Raw genomic sequence first — 19716 nt, forward strand, 5'->3', positions numbered from 1 at the left:
CAACTGACCACCTTCATTAGCATTTGAAGGCCTGGCTGAGCCTGGGAAAATCTTTTGTTGAAAGGTGTTAAGATGTGCCTGGTTGTTTCCTCTCTGCTGTTTTGCTGTTGTAATTTTAGAGTTTTTAAATACTGGTAGCCAGATTTTGTTCATTTTCATGGTCTCTTCCTTTCTGTTGAAATTGTCCACATGCTTGTAGATTTCCATGGCTTCTCTGTGTAGTCTGACATGGTGGTTGTGAGAGTGGTCCAGCATTTCTGTTTTCTCCAATAATATGCCGTGTCCAGGCTGGTTCATCAGGTGCTCTGCTATGGCTGACTTCTCTGGTTGAAGTAGTCTGCAGTGCCTGCAATACCTCACATTGTATTGTCGAAGGCTTTCATGGCTGGAATCAATGAGTTATTGTAGCTTTTGGGGGCTATATGGCCATGTTCTAGAAGTATTCTCTCCTGACATTTCGTCTGCATCTGTGGCAGTCACAACCTCTGAGGTTGCCTGCCATAGATGCAGGTGAAACGTCAAGAGAGAATGCTTCTGGAATATGGCCAAACAGCCCAGAAAACTCACAGCAACCCAGTAATTCTGGCAATGCAAGCCTTCGACAACACAACTTTTTCCCACTTCCATTTTTTTGAGTTTCTACTATTTGTTAACCATAGTACTGAGTCATTTATATGCCACTTTCTTGCATCTTACCACCAGCCATGTATTTTGGACTTAACCTTCATTATGTTGAATCAGAGATCATTTTTTGTGACACTTGTCAGATATTGGCAAGAACCGATGGTCTGTGTTCCAATTAGGAATGCAAAATTCTTGCTCTCAGGTAGGAGAATGAATAAAACACATTTCTGTCTTTTCAAATTGAGGTGGTAAGAATTGTTTGGGCATCCACACATTGCACAATGGTGGTGTGGGGGCAAATTACTAATGTTGCTGCCTTCTTGCACAGACCTTTGTACTGGGTGGGTTGTTTGTTTTCTTTTGGCTATTTGTCCTGTCTTTTAGTACTTTCTTCATGCATTTATTTTGCTCAACTTAGGGTAAAAGGTCTTCTGGCGCAAAATATAAGGAAACTGATAGGTGGGGGAAATTATCTTTTTGCTTTTTCACAAAAAGTGAAAAGCCTGTGCTGTGTTTGGTAATTTCCCTTTGGTGCTCTGACAGTTTTAAAAATGTAATCCATATACTTAAGAGCCTTATTTTCCAAGATTCAACAAGATGCTTGCAGGCATTCAGGGTTATTTTACTCAGCACTTGTGTCCCCCTTGAATTCGTCTTACTCATTTCCATAGTTTTCTCCTAGTTACGCCTCGCCCAGCTGGCCCGGGAAGATGCCGAAAGGGAAATCAAAGAAAAGGAGGAAGCTCGACGGAAAAAGGAACTCTTGCAGAAAATGGAGAAGGCCCGAAACGAACCTGTGAATGACTCGGACATGGTGGACAAAATGTTTGGCTTCTTGGGAACAACGTCTTCTTTGCCCGGACAAGAAGGACAAGCACCCAATGGCTTTGAGGTAACAAAATGTTCTCCCTGTGCCAGATTTGAATGCATGCACAAATGCTTATGGCATAGCTTTCTTCATGATATGTTCCTTGCTTTCATTGAAAAAGACATAGAGGTTCCTTTAAACATTAATAGCACTGGCCGACAGACATTTTGGTGCCTACAATGTTAGTCCTGTTTCTGGGTATACTTGACCTGCTGATTAAAAAAATGGCACCAGTTTTCCCCTATCAGCTCTAGTTTTTGAGATACACAACATATGCTGATGTTCTGTAGAAACCTATAACCATATCATGTGTATATGTGATTTTCAGATAATAATAATAATAATAATAATAATATACTTTATTTATATTATATCTCCCCAAGGGGACACAGGACAGATTACAGTACACATATACGGCAAACATTCAATGCGGTGACAAATGTAAGATACTCCACTTAGGCAGAAAAAAATGAAATGCAAAGATACCGAATGGGTGACGCCTGGCCCGACAGCAGTACGTGTGAAAAAGATCTTGGAGTCCTCATGGGGAGGAAGTTAAACATGAGCCAACAATGTCACGTGGTGGCAAAAAAAAAGCCAGCGGGATCTTGGCCTGCATAAATAGGAGTCTAGTGTCTAGATCCAGGGAAGTCATGCTACCCCTCTATTCTACCTGAGTCAGACCACACCTGGAGTCATGCTGTGTCCAATTCTGGTCACATCAATTGAAGGGAGATGTTGACAAGCTGGAATGTGAGGAGAAATCATAGGGAGGAGGGAGCAAGCTTGTTTTCAGCTGCCCTGGAGACTAGGACGTTGGGCAATGGCTTCAAACTAAAGGAAAGGAGATCCTGTCTGAACATGAGGAAGAACTTCCTGACTGTGAGAGCTGTTCAGCAGTGGAACTCTCTGCCTCGGTGTGTGTGGGAGACTCCTTCTTTGAAGGCTTTTAAACAGAGGCTGGATAGCCATCTGTCAGGGGTGCTTTGAATGCAATTTTCCTGCTTCTTGGCAGAATGGGGTTGTACTGGATGGCCCATGAGGTCTCTTCCAATTCTATGATTCTATGATGAAGACAGACAGTACATAAACAGAGGTAAAGGCTTCCCATCTTTTTCCATCTCTGGCATCTGGAGGCTGTGCTCAACTCCAGCCATGGGGGGTGGGGTGCTGTCATTCAACTTCCATGCCAAGGGGCTTTGTTGTCTTTAGTTGCTCTCCGTATCGAATCACTGTCATGTCCACATAGGCACCTTTTATCACCTCCCCATCAAAGCGGTACCTATTTATCTACTAAAATTGCTGTTTTTGGACTGCTAGGTGAGCAGAAGCTGGGCTGATGGTTGGCAGCTCACCCCTACCCGGGCTTGAACTGTCAACCTTTCGATCAGCAAGATATTCTGTAGCTAATGGTTTAACCCGCTGTGCTAAAGCCCGGCCCTCAGATTCAGCCTCAGCAGCAACACTGGCGACACACCCAGATCCAAAGCAAAATAAATACATAAAAATAGAATCTTAGACTCATAGAGAGGGAAGAAACTGCAAGGAAAGCAAGAAGTTTATAAGTAGGTGAAATTAAATCACCAATGTTTTCTCTGCAGGATCTCGAGAGGGTTTCAAAAGAGCTGGAGGAAGATGATCTGGACACAGCCTTACCTTTGCCCGAGGAAGAGGAAGAAGACCTCTCTGAGTACAAGTTTGCAAAGTTTGCTGCCACTTATTTCCAAGGCACAACTACACACACCTACATTCGCCGGCCTCTCAAGCAGCCGCTGCTGTATCATGAGGATGAAGGAGACCAGCTGGTGAGTCTCCATGAACCATTTGGTAGAAAACAGTATGTCACATAATCTTTCACTGTACTAATTTGGCAATAATAATCCAGACTACCATATATACCAGGCATGGGCAAAGTTCAGCCCTCCAGGTGTTTTGGACTACAAATCCTACAATTCCTAACAGCCGGTAGGCTGTTAGGAATTGTGGGAGTTGAAGTCCAAAACACCTGGAGGGCCAAAGTTTGCCCATGCCTGGTAAACACAGTAATCCTTTGTTATTCCATTTTGGCTCTTCATAGAAATATACCATGGGATGCATTCACACAGACTTTTCGTTCCTGATCTCTCTATTGAATCTCTCATCGTTCCTGATCTCTCTATTGAAAACCATTGATTGCTAGTTCATACATCTTCATCTGTGTTTGATGGATCACATCATTTGAGTCTTCGTGGCACCGGATTTCACTGTATCTGGGTGAAGTCAGGAGTTTTCAATGACTATTTTGTTCTTTTTGGACGAAGCTGTTGTCTAAGCTGTCTGACTCGTATCTTCTCTTTGTCATCCTTGGCAGTTTCTGATAAAATATTTTCTTTTATTTCCAAAACAAACCAACAAAAGGCAGCCCTTGCAGTGTGGATCACAATCCTTCGCTTCATGGGGGACCTTCCCGAACCAAAATATCACACAGCGATGAGCGATGGCAGCGAAAAGATTCCTGTGATGACCAAAATATATGAGACGTTGGGGAAGAAGACTTACAAAAAGGAACTTCAAGCCTTGCAAGGTGAAGGAGAGGTAAGTGAATCCTTATCTAATGATTCAAGTCATATTTATATTTTACATCCTTTTTCCCAAGATGGTATTCAAGGCAACTATAGCCTTCATCTTAATCAGATGTAATAGATTAATTTTTTTAAAAAATAAACACTCGGCGTGAACAGAGGTAGGATGTATCTAAGCAGGAGGGTTTAAAAGATTATATATTATGAGACCAACCCAACTGGTAGTTAAAGTGCTTCTGATGACATTTTGCAGGAAATCGATCAGAGCAGGGCATTGTTTCCTTTATTCAGGGAAGGCACACTGGAACAGCCACGTTTTGAGGCTAAAAGCTGCCATTGTGGGGGCTTGTCTGATATCCTTTTGGGAGTAAGTTCCAGAGTCGGGGGGCCACCATAGAGAAGGCCCTCTCCCTCGTCCCCACCAATCGCGCCTGCGAAGGGGGCAGGAGCGAGAGCAGGGCCTCTCCAGATGATTGAAGAGATTGCGTGGGTTCATAAACAGTAGGGCTGGGCAATTCGTTTCGTTAATTCGTAATTCGTTAAAAAATTCGTTAATTTTTGAATTACAAAACGATAACGAATCAGTCTGGAGCAATCTGGAGCCATTTTTTAAAAAAACGAATTTTTAAAGCTATTTTGTAATTGTTTTGTAATTGTTTCGTTATTATTTCAGCTCCCAAAGCTCTGCGTATTGGTACTCCTTCTTGCCTCTAAGCCCAGCTGGCTGCATTTTTCTTGCTGGTTATAGAATGACATTCTGCTTATACTCAGAAATGATTTGGCATTTAAGGCTGCTTCACTTTTTTCTGCTCCTGCAAGAATAAATGCCCCTTAGGGATGGAGATCAAGATGCCCACTCTGGGGAAGGGGGGAGGAAGGGTGGGGAGAAGCAGAGCCCCTGGGACTCGCCAGGAAGTTGAACCGGGGCCACTGGTTCCTCTCCTGCCTAGTTGCCCCTCTTTCGCCAGCATCGCCAGGAGGCACCAGAGACCCCCAGGGAAAGCCTGGAAGAATCCCGAAAGCAAAACATGCCGTGAAGACGAGGGAGGAAGAGGAGGATGGGGAGGCGATGAACCTACCCGGAAAGCTTGGCGATCTTGACAAAGCTAAACACATCCATCCATGCAGCCGCCTGAGCTCTGCCCGCTCGCCTCGCTCGCCCTTCTCTCGCTCACTCCAGCAGCTCCATGCCTGGGAGAAGGCGGCTTGGCAGGGCAGCTCTCCTTCTCTTCCTTTCCCCAGCAGAAGAAGCTGAAGCAGCAGCAGCAAACCTTGGCGGGGACGGGAGCTGCTACCCCCCTCCGGCCAGTTGTTGCACGGCCAACAAGGAAGAGAAGAGAAAGGCCAACAAAGGAAGAGAAGGAGAGCTGCCCTGCCAAGCCGCCTTCTCCCAGGCATGGAGCTGCTGGAGTGAGCGAGAGAAGGGCGAGCGAGGCGAGTGGGCAGAGCTCAGGCGGCTGCATGGATGAATGTGTTTAGCTTTGTCAAGATCGCCAAGCTTTCCGGGTAGGTTCATCGCCTCTCCCGGCGGCCCCAAGAGAGGGAGAGAGAGAGGAAGAGAAGCCTGAAGCGTGGAGAGGAGGAGGAGGAGGAGGAGGAGGAGGAGGAGGAGGCAGCAGTAGAGGCAGCGACGCTCCTACCAGGGCTCCTGGTTTCAGGGCCGCGCGCATGTGCGCTCCCGCTCTCCCTCTCTCTGCCAGGGCCAATTCGGGGCGACCCAAAGTGCCTGCCGGGCGAAGAAGGGAGCAAGTTGCACAACCGCGTCCGCCATTTTAACGAATTGATTCGTTAATAATAACGAATTTTCGTAAATACCGAACTTTTAAAAAGGAAAATTTTGTAATTATTTTAAATATCGAAACGCAAAAAACCCCAAAAAACGAATCGATTTTAGAAACAAATTTTTGCGTTGTTACCCAGGCCTAATAAACAGAAATGCAGTCAGCACAATTGGCCATGCTGGAGGGGCATTCTCATTCCTCAAGTTCTGACTGTCCAAGCACGGCTCTCTTTTTCTCTCTCTTTTGCCCCTGAAAATATGACAATTTCTCTTGTCTTTTGCAGAGTGCTCACATTGAAGGACACAAGAAGAACAGCGTACGCCACAAGCTGGTCTCTTTGACACTCAAAAAGAAATCCAAGTTAACTGAAGAGGTGAGTAAGTAATGCACCAAGACATACCTGACTCATTAATAGCACCTTTGTCCAACTCGCTATTCAACATGGTGCCAAATACCCTGAGAGAAACACAAGAGGAGCAAAGTATCCCCCAATGTCCAACTGTTCTTATTTGGCAGGGACAGTCCCTGTTACTCCTCTGTCATCCCACGTGTTTTAAAAATGTCCTGGTTTCCTTCTCCCACATTACTGCTTTGTCTTTAGCTTATTTCTTTTGGTGCAAATGGAATTCAAAGTGCCAAAGTAGTTTGTATTTGGTTAACTCAGCGGGAGAGAGAGGAGAAGAAAGGGAAGGATTGTGCTCTTCCCAGTAGAATCAGGAAAAAGCAAACTGCTACGTTTCTTTTAGCTTGTTTGTTCTTCGTCATTACATTTTTTTGCCATCTTGCCCATACTTGATGACTACAAAGGAAACACCACAGGAGAGTTAACTCTTCCCTATGCCATCCAAAGCTTATATGTACATGTGTCTGTGTGTGTGTGTGCGTATGTATGGCTGGGATTACACTTAAAATGTGTTTACCTGGAGTTGGAATTACCTGTTCCAACTTACAAATGCATTCAACTTAAAAACAAACTTACAGAACCTATCTTGCTTGTAACTTGGGGACTGCCTGTACTTCCACATATGTACCAACTATACACACACACACACACACACATATATATACACATACTAGCTGTACCCCCCACACGTTGCTGTGGCCAACCTTCCCTCCTTCTTTCTCTCCTTCTTTCTTTCTCTCCTTCCTTCCTTTTTTTCCTTTCCTTCTCTCCTTTCTTCCTTCTCTTCCTCTTCCCTCTCTTCCCCTCTTTTCTTTCCCTTCCTCTTTCTCCCCGTTCTTCCTTCTCTACCTATTCTTGAACTGCAGCTCCCAGCAGTCCTCCTGATCAATCTACCTACCTACCTATATCTAATCTATCTATCTGGAGGATTGGTAGGAGTTACAGTCCAGGCATAGGAAATTGGAACTATGCAGGGATTGGGATGCTCTCAAAGAAATTCAAGGAGAAGAAAGCTTGCATCTTGGAAGCAGTACATTTGGATCATCATCCTCTCTTAAAGGGCATGGTCTAGGGGATGCTGGGAGCTGTAGTCCAGAAGAGAGTGTGGATATGCTATTGTGTGTTTTGTTTGCTGGGGGACTCGTTTTTGTGCATGCGTTGTAGCATCTTTTTGCATTTTTGGCTTTTTAAGTCCCTTCTGCTGTGTTTTTCAGTGTTTTTTATGAGTTATGGTCCCTCATTGGCCTGATAAGTGTATTGCGTCCAAATTTGGTGTCAATTCGTCCAGTGGTTTTTGAGTTATGTCAATCCCACAAACGAACATTACATTTATACATATTTATATTATATTACATTGGTTTAATTTATATGCTGCCTTTCTCCCCGACCAGAACCCAAGACCTCTTCTCTCTGTTTTGCCAGGTGACCAAACGCCTTCATGATGGTGAGTCCACCGTCCAGGGCAACAGCATGCTTGAGGACCGGCCCACCTCCAATTTGGAAAAGCTCCATTTCATTATTGGTAATGGCATCCTCAGGCCAGGATTAAGGTTAGATATTAGTGTGAAAAGAAGAAATACTTTCTGTGGGCATTCTTCTCAGTATAATTATGTATACATACATATATGTATGAGCAATGGCATAATTCCCTTTGGGGAGATGAATGTTGACAGGTTGTGCACTAGAATGAGGACTTTATTGCTCAAAGGTGGCAAACAGTAATTGAAGCAGGACCATCAGCTGTGGTGAAAGTTCTGATTGCACAACTCCATGCACAATACTTTGCCAATATGCCACCTCCATCACTGCAAACACATCCCATGCTATTAATGGGCAAAGTTCATCAATAACCTCTGACCGTGCCATGATGTCTTAACTTACCTGTGCAGTGATCTTCATGAGCAGTGGTATTACACATGACTTTACGTACAGGGCAAGCCCTATTACTACCAATCAGTTTTCTGGCGATTGGATGTTGAAGATGTTGCAAAATTGCTAAAAACACAAGGAGACCAGAAAAAAACCAGAATTCCTTCTCTACTTTTCAGGTTCAGCTAACTACATCCCCAGGAGCCATTTTAGGAATCCTGAGATATATATCTGTCTCAGGAGTGTGGTGGAGGCTCCTTCTTTGGAGGCTTTTAAGCAGAGGCAGGATGGCCATCTGTTAGGGGTGCTTTGAATGTGATTTTCCTGCTTCTTGGCAGGGGGTTGGACTGGATGGTCCACTATGTCTCTTCCAACTCTAGGATTCTATAATTCTGTGATTTTTATCTCTATTGCAAATATCGATTGTGAGTTTTTCGGGCTGCATCTGTAGCTGTGGCTTCAGAGGTTCTGTTGCTAGTGAGGCAACCTGTGGAATGTGCAGATTGGGAGAAAGAAGCCTTGTCTGTTTAAAGAATTGTGAATCTTGTCATTAGTAAATGGTATTAGCATTTGAATAGCCATGAAGCTGCAAAGTCGATCAGTGAGGGTATCTGTATAGAGGTAGCTTGTAGGCTTGGGCGGTTTCGTTCGTTAATTTTGTAATTCGTTATTAATTCGTATTTAAATTAGCTTACGATCCAATATTGAGCCATGCAGGAATAGTGTGAGGAATAAATTAGATTCGAAACAATTTTTTCAATTTATTTCGTAATTATTTCGTAATTATTTTCGCATGTCTGGTGCAAGTTTTATAGTTGTTGTTTGTTTTATCACACCAACAGTCAACAACAGAGGGAGAGGGAAGCTTCAGAAGTTCCCCCATCCCATTTGGAGGTTTTTTTTGCATATTGCGCAATCGCGTCCGCCATTAACAAATCGATTCGTAATTATACGAAATTTCGTATATTTCAAAACTTTTAAAAGGAAAATTTTGGAATTATTAAAAAAAACGAAACGCAAGGGCCCCCTAAAAACAAAACAAGTTTAGAACCAAATTTTTCCGTGGTTACCCAAGCCTAGTAGCTTGGCATTTGTTGCCTGGAAGAATCCTGTGTTTGGGACCTGTTTGCTGTCTGGAGTTCCCCTGTTTCCAGAGTGGTGTTCTTTATTTTCTGTCTTGATTCTGGTATTTTTTAATTCTGGTAGCCAGATTTTGTTCATTTTCATGGTTTCCTCCTTTCTGTTGAAATTGTCCGTGTACTTGTGTATTTCAATGGCTTCTCTGTGTAATATGTCATGGTGGTTGTGAGAGTGGTCCAGCATTTCTGGGTTCTCTAATAATATTCTATGTCCAGGTTGGTTCATCAATGCTCTGACTTCTCTGGTTGAATTAGTTTTTGTCTGGGCGATGCTCCATTTGGTAGTCCCTATGTAGACTTGTCAGCTATTGCAGAACACTTGATGAACCAACTGGGCCTCCTGTGGGAAGGAGTTCCATAGTCTGACAAGCCTTCTTCCTATGTCTTCACCAATCAATGATCATGAATGTAGTAATTACATAAATCCACCCAACTTGTCTCAGCAGGCTTATTTTCTGCTGCCCTGGAGACTTGAACATGGAACAATGGCCTCAAACTACAGGAAAGGGGATTCCATCTGAACATTAGGAAGAACTTCCAAACTGTAAGAGCTGTTTAGCAGTGGAACTCTCTGCCCCAGAGTGTGATGGAAGCTCCTCCTTTAGAGACCTTTAAGCAGAGGCTGAATGGCCATTTGTCAGGGATGCTTTGAATGCGATTATCCTGCTAGAATGAGGTTATTATTATTATTATTTATTCTTAACTTTATTTGTACCCCGCTAGCATCTCCCGAAGGACTCGATGCGGCTTACAAAGGCCGAAGCCTCAAAACACAATACAACACATCATAACACAACAATAAAACAGGAGCAAATCAAAAAATTAAGCAATAACAACAACAGTAACAATACGTCAGACACTTTAAAACTGGGCCGGCCAGAGCAATGGGTACAAGGTTAAAAGTGCTGAGATGGCAGGAGGAACGTAGGATTAAATAAGTGCGGTGTGCAGCTATCTTTATTCTACTAAAGTGCTTCTAGGACTTGGTGATGGGGAATTCCTAATCTGAGAAGGCACAGCAGAACAGCCAGGTTTTTAGGTTCCTTCTGAAAACTGCCAGAGTAGGGGCCTGTCGGAGATCTTTTGGGAGGGCGTTCCAAAGTCGGGGGGCCGCCACAGAAAAGGCCCTGTCCCGTGTCCCCACCAAGCGCACTTGCGACGTGGGTGGGATCACGAGCAGGGCCTCCCCATATGATCGAAGTGAGCGTGTGGGTTCGTAAGTGGAGATGCGGTCACGCAGGTAAGGTGGTCCCAAACCGTTCAGGGCTTTGTAGGTGAGCACCTGCACCTTAAATTGGGCTCGGAAAATAAATGGCAGCCAGTGGAGCTCCTTAAACAGAGGGGTAGACCTCTCTTGATAATGAGCCCCAGTTAGCATCCTGGCTGCTGCCCACTGGACCAATTGGAGTTTCCGAGCCGTTTTCAAGGGCAGCCCTACGTAGAGCGCATTGCAGTAATCCATTCTAGAGGTGACCAAGGCATGGACCACCCCGGCCAGATCAGCCTTCGCGAGGTACGGGCGCAGCTGGCGCACAAGTCTTAACTGTGCAAAGGCCCTCCCGGATACCGCCAACACCTGAGCCTCAAGTGTGAGCGATGAGTCCAAGAGGACACCCAAACTGCGGACCTGTGGCTTCAGGGGGAGTGTAACCCCGTCCAACACAGGTAGCCACCCTATACCCCGATCCGGTTTGCGATCGACCAGGAGGACCTCTGTCTTGTCAGGATTGATCTTCAGCTTGTTCCTCCTCATCCAGATCGACACAGCGGCCAGGCACTCGTCCAGCACTCGAGAAGCCTCCTTGGAAGCAGATGGAAAGGAGTAGTAGAGTTGTGTGTCATCTGCATAGAGATGGCACCCAACTCCAAAACTCCGGATGACCTCTCCCAGCGGTTTCATGTAGATGTTGAAGAGCATGGGGGACAAAATAGAGCCTTGCAGAACCCCACAGGTCAAAGGCCAGGGGTCCGAGCAGGCGTCTCCCAGCTTCACCATCTGGGTTCGTCCCTCCAGGAAGGACTGGAGCCACGACAAAACCGTGCCTCCAAGACCCATCCCAGAAAGACGACCCAGAAGGATACCATGGTCGATGGTATCGAAAGCCGCTGAGATGTCCAAGAGAACCAGCAGGGTCACACTCCCCCTGTCCAGTTCTCTGCGGAGGTCATCCACCAAGGCGACCAAGGCTGTCTCAGTGCCGTGGCCAGGCCTGAAACCAGACTGTGACTGATCTAGGTAGTTGGTATCGTCCAAAAAGTTCTGGAGCTGGGAGGCGACCACCTGCTCCAGCACCTTACCCAAAAAAGGGAGGTTGGAGATTGGCCTGTAATTGCTCCGCACCGTGGAGTCAAGGGAAACCTTTTTGAGGAGTGGACGAACCACAGCCTGTTTCAAATTAGATGGAAAAATCCCTTGCTCCAACGATGCGTTAATAATCAATACAAACCAATCAACCAGCCGCTCCCTGGCCGATTTAATGAGCCAAGATGGCACGGGTCTAGAGATGAGGTGGTCGCCCTCACAGCCCCAAGAATCTCTTCCACGGTTTCAGGAAGAACAAGCCTAAAAGAATCCCACAAAGTTGGACAAGCAGATGCCTCCGTCACCTCTTCTGGCACTGCGATGAAATTGGAGTCGAGCTCAAGGCGTATCTGAGCAACTTTGCCTGCAAAATGGTGTGTGAAATTGCGACACCGAGCTGCTGGGCCGTCAGTGACCTCCTCCGCCACAGGTGGGTGGAGGAGTTCTCCCATGACCCGAAACAGCTCCGATGATCTATTTGCTGCAGACGCTATACGGGTGGTCGTGAATGATTTCCTGGCCACCCGTATAGCCACGGAGTATGCCTTGAGAGAGGCTTTAGCCCGTGCTCAATCAGACACGTCCCGAGATTTCCTCCATTTGCGCTCTAGCCCCCTTCTCGTATGCTTCATCACAGTCAGCTCCCCGGTGAACCAGGGAGATGGCCTGTCACGACGCAGCGAGATGGGGCGTTCGGGTGCGATCGTATCTATCGCCCTGGACATCTCCCTATTGTAGAGCGTCACCAAGGCGTCGATAGAATCGCCAGGCTCCAAGGCAGGAGAATCCCCAAGATTCCTCAGGAATCGATCAGGGTCCATCAGTCTCCTAGGGCGGACCATTTTAATCTGTCCTCCACCCCTGCGGAGGTTAAGAGTCGCAGTAAATCTAAAACTGATCAGATAATGATCAGACCATGACACCGGAAGGATGTTTTGTTCTTCCACTCTAATCATTTCATTGTCCGCCACGAAAACAAGGTCAAGAGTATGTCCAGCCTGATGAGTGGGACCAGATATTATTTGTGACAGTCCTATGGTCGTCATGGTGGCCATAAAGTCCTGAGCTGCACCAGACAGGGTGGTCTCGGCGTGGATGTTAAAATCTCCCAGCACCACCAGACGCTGGGAAACCAAGGCCGAATTAGAGATCACCTCCGCTAGCTCAGACAGGGAAACTGCTGGGTCGCGGGGTGGGCGGTACACCAGCAGGAACCCCACACTGTCACGGCTCCCCACCTTCAGGTGGACACAGTCAAACCCGGAGGCCTGCGGAACAGCGCAACTGATCACGGCGATGGATTGCCGAAAGACTACTGCGACCCCTCCTCCCCGCCCCCCCTGTCTGGCCTGCTGATGCACACCGAAACCTGGTGGACATAACTGAGTGAGATTTACTCCCCCCAGCTCATCCAACCAGGTCTCAGTAATGCATGCCAGATCCGCCCTCTCATCCAAGATCAAGTCCTGGATGGCCGGGGTCTTACCATTAACGGATCTAGCATTAATCAGCAGGGCCTTAAGACCAAGGGGACTGCCATGGAGCCTACCACTTCCCACCTTCTCCAGGGTCGCAAGAACTCTGTTGCGCTTCTCCCTGGGATGTTGGTGACCCGCTATTCTCCTCCCCCACACGACCTGGATGGCACCCCCTTCCTCCGGAACCCCCCCCCCCCACGTGGTTGGGATCTATGACTAGTCAGCTCTCAGAAGAAGTCGGGCTGGGGAATAATCTCCCTTGGGCGTTAGGTAGGGATGTTTCTGATGTTGAGGTAGATAGTGAAACATCAAGGGAGCTGAGTGGGCTGAACAAGGGAAGTGTTCTCGAGCGGAGGAGTGTGGCTGGTTGAGTGGGGGCGACCGGGGCAGATGGAGTCTCAAAATGGTACGAACCAGGAGGGTAGGCCCTAACCGGGGAGCTAACTGTGGAGTTCACACGGGGACCTGATGGGATATGGCGAGAAGGAACCCCGGAAGCAAACAAGAGGCGTATCTGAGGGTCCACAACTACCCTTCTAATGGTGATGCCCCATTTCTTTAAGCCAGAGCGCTTTGCCATTAGCTCTTCAAGCCATGAGTTGTCTTCTGATGTTATTTGAAGATGGGTGGAGCGGTCAGATGATTGATAATCCCTCCACAACCACACTATGGCTTCTAGTCTTATTTTCTGTGATCTTTTACCCAGGATTTGGGCCAAGGAGTTACAAACTGCCCTCTTAGAGGTCCATCTGCCTCTGTTTACCATTAGGTCAGCAATGTCCACCGCAAAATTGTCAGCTAGGAGATGTTGGTCCTGAGTGCAAGCTGCGGTTGGCTGAACCAAAAGATCTGATGTTGTATTGTTGATCGTCCTCTGAGCGGCAATCACAGTCCGCTGCCACTCCAAAATGTTCTCATTCCTATATATGCCCAGAGATTCTCCCCTTCCCTCAGTCAACTCATCATTCATTCCTCCTTCCACCCCGTGATCCCCATGATCCAAAGTGCCTTTCTCCCCATTTTGGCACAAGTCCTTGGCCGGATCTGCACACAAAGGGTTAACTGTCTTTGGGGGATTGGATTGCACTGGAATTCCTGAGAAAGAGGCAAAACCTCTAAGGAGGTGGTCCATTTTCTCGTTCAAAAACCTGAGTTGTAACAACACATGGTTAAACGATTCCCTCAGGAGGTCGTAAAAGTGCAAAAGATCATTCTTCGCATGAGACTCTGCTTCATCCATTCCTATGTCAAGAGGTAGCTTTCACAACACTCGTATCTAGACACTCCCACCAACTCTCACTCACCTTCAACTTCCAACACAATCAACCACTCCCAGGCACTCCAAAATCCCACACTCTCCTCTCTCTCCCACAATTCACTCAACCAACTAACATTAAACCTGCACACTCACTCGCTAGTCTAAACACACCCAGCTACCATCCACACCTTCCTATATGGTCCTTTCTTCGTCACAGCCAGTCTCATGCGCTCTCCTGGGCCTCTTCGCCTAACCCCCCCCCCCCCCCCGCAATCCTATCCTCTACAATCAAATCCTATATAACCTCCTAACACACACTCAGCAGTTGAGACATACAACGTAACATAAAACATACAGCCAAACTATACTATATCTAAGAACTAAAAATAACTAGCCAAAAAAGAGAAAGTAGGAAAATAAAATAAAAATAAAATAAAAACAGAGAACAATAAAAGGAGTCAGATGGCGACAGCAGCAGTTCCTTTCGGTGCAAAGTGCTCAAACAGCAGCTTCCTGGAGCTCTTCGGCCCTTCCCAATGCGACAAGGGTCGACGGTGGTCGCGGCTAGCTGGTCCACACTTCACTCCTCCCAGATGACGAGGGGAGGGGGCGATGGCAGCGTAGCTGGAACTCTTTCTGCGGCCCCTTCCCGATGGTGAGGGGGGCCATGGCGATGCGGCCAATGCACTTTCCACGGCCCCTTCCCGATGGGCGGAGGGGCCGGATAGGCCGCGGCCTGACCGGCTCTCTTCACCCCTCCCAGATGGCAGGGGAGGGGGCAATGGCAACGCGGCCCGGCACTCTTCCGCGGCCCCTTCCTGATGTTAAAAAGGGGCCGGGTACGCTGCGGCTTGCAGGCTCTTCTTCGCCCCCTCCCAGATGGCAAGGGAGGAGGGCGGTGGCAGCGCGGCCTAGCGGTTCTCCGCGGCCCTTTCCAGATGATCGGAGGGCCGAGAGGGTTGGACTGGATGGCCCACGAGGTCTCTTTGAACTCTATGATTCTGTAATTCTATGGGTTTTTTTGTCATGTTAGGAGTGACTTGAGAAACTGCAAGTCGCTTCTGGTGTGAGAGAATTGACCATCTGCAAGGGCGTTGCTCAAGGGACGCCCGGATGTTTTCTATATGATGAGACCTGGCCTTCTAGAGAGTCCTCTACAATAAATACTCTTCATAGTGTATTGTACTGTCAACACCCATAATTTGACATGTCTACACAGCTGCTGTTTCATGGGTCTTGCAAATGAATGGGGTTAATCAGCGTGAAACCCAACATCTCCTTCTTTTCCCACTAGGGATGAAATTTATTGCCAGATCTGCAAACAGCTGAGCCAAAACCCTTCGAAAAGCAGCCATGCCCGAGGGTGGATCCTTGTGTCTTTATGTGTCGGATGCTTCGCCCCTTCGGAAAAGTTTGTCAAGGTAAAATAGGGATGGGGAACGCATCCCTGTCACACACCCCCACCCCCCCACACACACCTCAGCGAAAGTACTGATGCAATTTGAAGTGATGTCATGCTCCAGTTTGGGCCAGTTGGTGCAAAGTTTGTGTGGTTGAGCTTTGGGGGCTGTGAGGGATAAACTCATGCATTTGTTGCCTGTTTTGAGCCATTTTGAAATCTGGATCTATTCCTTATGTGTGCTGACAACAGTGCATTCAGAAATGGAAAGCTCTCATTGCAGCATTTTGTCTTGACTTCAGTATTTAAGGAACTTCATCAACGGAGGCCCTCCAGGTTACGCTCCGTATTGCGAAGAGAGGTTGAGGAGGACCTTCGCCAATGGGACCAGGACTCAGCCACCTAGTTGGTTGGAACTCCAGGTAAAAAAGAAAGCAAGTGTGAACAGTGATGATGCCATTCTTCTGGCACAGTATTGGGAGGATGAATACTCCTGTGATGAATTGCTCTTATAGGGAGCAGCCAATCACAGCTCTGTGGCAGAGCACATTGTTTGTATGAGAAACGTGTGGAGTTCAATCCATTTACTAATTATTTGAAATGTGAAACTCTGAAGTAGATTGAGAACCGTGTTGGCTCTGTTAGATAGATAATGCACTGTTAGACAGGAATGCATTGGCTATAACCCTATTGTGCAAAACTGGTTGGAAAATACAGTTCTAATGGACATGTGGTCACACACCTACTAAAGGGTTAAGCGGGTGGTGATGTGGAACTGAAGGGGCATACAAAGAAGCTGAATCATGACCATGTGATAGGTATGATGAGAGTTGCATCATCCACTTTTGTCCTTGATGACGAGCAACAATGGGTATAAAAGAGAGCAGCAGGTATACATATGCCACTATTCTCTTGCTTTTCACCATATATTGCCCATAGTGCAATGGGTTAAACCCTTGTGCCAGCAGGACTGCTGACTGATAGGTCAGTGGTTCAAATCCAAGGAGAGCAGGTTGAGCTCCTTCTGTCAGCTCCAGCTCCACATGCGGGGACATGAGAGAAGCCTCCCACAAGGATGGTAAAACATCAAACGTCCGGGCATCCCCTGGGCAACATCCTTTCAGATGGCCAATTCTCTCACACCAGAAGCAACTTGCAGTTTCTCAAGTCGCTCCTGATACAAAATAACCCATACCTCTTTTGCTGATAACTGTTACCATCATAAGTATATTTCTGCATCACTGATAGGACATCAGGGGATCCTGATGTGTGGGTATATAGCTGAACAAAAAGCAACATGTCAAGATTAAAAGCCTCCAGTGTGAGTCTGGATGAAAACTGAGTCAAGGAGTTTTATTAAATAGTGAGAGGCACAAGGTCAGACTGTGCAGTAAAATTCTGCTATTCAGCTGATAAAGGCTCTGCTATGCATGGGTTTAGCTTCAAAGCTTGCCTCTGAGACAATCAGTCTGGTGCGCAGCGTATTTAGGGAGTACGTGATTGAGGAAGAAGAAAACTATAAATCATGCACCTATCCCACTTTTGACAGGCTCTCATTAAATAAAGCTAAGAGCTCATATTATAATCCATACCAAAATCTAATGACTTGCTTTTCCCTCATAGGCCACCAAATCGAAGAAGCCAATCATGTTGCCTGTTACATTTATGGATGGGACAACAAAGACTCTGTTGACAGATTCAGCAACGACAGCCAAAGAGCTCTGCAATTCTTTGGCTGACAAAATCAGCTTGAAGGACCACTTTGGATTCTCACTGTACATCGCTCTGTTCGACAAGGTAAGCCACTAAAGAAGATAGGGGAGAAAACTTATATGGTTAGACTACTGCAATGTACTCTCCTTTGGGCTTCATTTGTACCAAGTTTGGAAAGTCCATTTAGTCCAAAATATGGCAGCCAAATTGGTTACGGGAACAACCAGGACTGAGCATATCACACCCATACTAAAGTCACTCCACTGGATGCCAGTTAGTTTCCAGGAAAAGTACAAAGTGTAGAAAGTCCTACATGGTTTGGGTCCAGGTTCCCTACAGAATGGTGTTCTCCCATATAATCCATGGCCCCTTCAGACACTGAGCATCCAGAGCCCAATTGGTATCCATTACTCAGAAGAACTTTTCATTGGCTGCCCCCAAAGAAGACTGTCGAATGACCTACTGGAAGAGATCCAACAACTAAATGAGCTGTCAGAATTTGCAAAACAACTGAAGACCTATCTCTTCTGGCATTTTACCTGCATATATCTTGTTATAAGTCCATGAATAGTGTTACATTTTATCTCTTTGTTTTAACGATGTTGTAACCTGCCTCGATCCCCAAAGGTGAGGTGGGTAATACATTATAATAAATGAGTCTCTTTGGGGAGATAGGGCGGTATATAAATATATTATTTGATACACAGCAAGATTAGTACACAGCAAACAATATAACTACACTGGCTGTTGGATTGGATCACATGTCTGACATTTCCCAAGTGTCTAGGGCTATGAATATCAGCGAATAATGCATGCAGATACGAGTAGGGTGACCTTTTGTCAGCACTGATTGTTTTCAAGTGCTGGCCAAGGTCTTTAGGCACTGCACCCAGCGTGCCAAGTACCACTGGGACCACCTTGACTGGTTTATGCCAGAGTCTTTGCAGTTCGATCTTTAAATCCTCATATTGTGTCAGCTTTTCCAGTTGTTTCTCTTCAATCCTGCTGTCTCCTGGGATTGCAACATCAATGATCCACACTTTGTTTTTTATCACGATCGTGAGGTTAGGAGTCTTGTGCTCCAAAACTCTATCAGTCTGAATTCAAAAATCCCAGAGTAGTTTGACATGTTCATTTTCTATAACTTGTAATCCTACCAGTTTTTTGTCACAGGCAGATGGTATTTGTGGCACAAGGTCCAATTTATCATCATCATCATCATCATCATCATCATCATCATCATCCCATTCTCTTTCAATGTACCAGATAAAGAACTTGGCTTAAGAGGCACAGAGTGGCCACAATAACTTTTTTGAACTACAAAAGGGTTAAAATTGGTCCGGCCAAAATCAAGAGCTTTAAATAGGCTCCAATAGTTTTTTGCACAATCCGTCAACCGCATTCACAGGGTTTTAGGGACCGGGAACCCCCATAAAAATAAAAAAACGCAAATAAAGAAATTGTTATTGTTTTACCTGAAAGAATTCCTCTCTGGGAATGTTTAGATCTTTTAGCATGACTTTATGATTTTATAGTCATCTTTCACAGGAACCTGACCCTAAAATCATTTTAGAGATATTCTCTATAGAAATTCCCAAGTCCTGGAGAATGGTAACTATAGAAGCACCCTGGAGAACAAAGGATTCATTTTAAATCCTATCCACAAATAACACTATGTGACAATACTGTCAGTGGCATCAGCAAGCACAGCAAGGCACAGGAAACAGATCGATCACAGCCACTTTAGGCTATAAACTACTTTATTTACAGCTATATACATTAGAAGCTACTTAACACATCATAAAACTTGCTTCCAGACCCATCGATAGTCACATCACGAACACACAGAACAGTGTTATCAGTACTAGTCCACACCTCCTGCATTCCAGAGTGATGTATGATGCACGACGCACGACGCTGCATCAATTTGCTTCTATACACTTGATCTATGACCTCTCTAGGAATGCCGTTCCCTCCATGGTACAGCTAACTCTTTCCATACAGGAATACACTCGGCACATAGCTACTGCATTTTAAACATACATACATACATACTTTGAAATCTACATTACAAATTGAAAACAGCTCCAACAAATACTTGTGAGGAAAAGTCTGTTCCTGGTTTGGAAATGTTATTTCGTGTTTAACTATGTGTGACTTACTTTGAAAGTAGTTGTTCTACTCCAGAAATTTCTGGTCTGTGGCTGCCACAAACTACGTTGAATTGGTTGAAACTCTATGAGATATTCTTTGAAAAACTACAGCAAAATGTGCTGCAGGATGTCCCCCAAAAACAAAGTTTTAGCAGTTATATTGTATGA

The 19716-nt window shown here is 45.9% G+C and overlaps 1 protein-coding gene across 3 annotated transcripts in view; it reads left to right on the forward strand.

The window, feature by feature from the left end:
* Positions 1–19716, forward strand: part of MYO7A (myosin VIIA) — a 199889-nt gene that overhangs the window by 146282 nt on the left and 33891 nt on the right. For all 3 annotated transcript variants that reach the window (XM_067466470.1, XM_067466469.1, XM_067466471.1), the window contains 8 exons: positions 1307–1516; positions 3094–3297; positions 3890–4066; positions 6118–6207; positions 7660–7787; positions 15578–15704; positions 15985–16104; positions 17306–17479. In XM_067466470.1, coding sequence (XP_067322571.1) covers positions 1307–1516; positions 3094–3297; positions 3890–4066; positions 6118–6207; positions 7660–7787; positions 15578–15704; positions 15985–16104; positions 17306–17479 — 1230 coding nt within the window. The remainder of the gene's footprint in view (positions 1–1306; positions 1517–3093; positions 3298–3889; positions 4067–6117; positions 6208–7659; positions 7788–15577; positions 15705–15984; positions 16105–17305; positions 17480–19716) is intronic.

The sequence above is a fragment of the Anolis sagrei genome, chromosome 3, assembly GCF_037176765.1.
Source record: "Anolis sagrei isolate rAnoSag1 chromosome 3, rAnoSag1.mat, whole genome shotgun sequence".
Lineage (NCBI taxonomy): Eukaryota > Metazoa > Chordata > Lepidosauria > Squamata > Dactyloidae > Anolis > Anolis sagrei.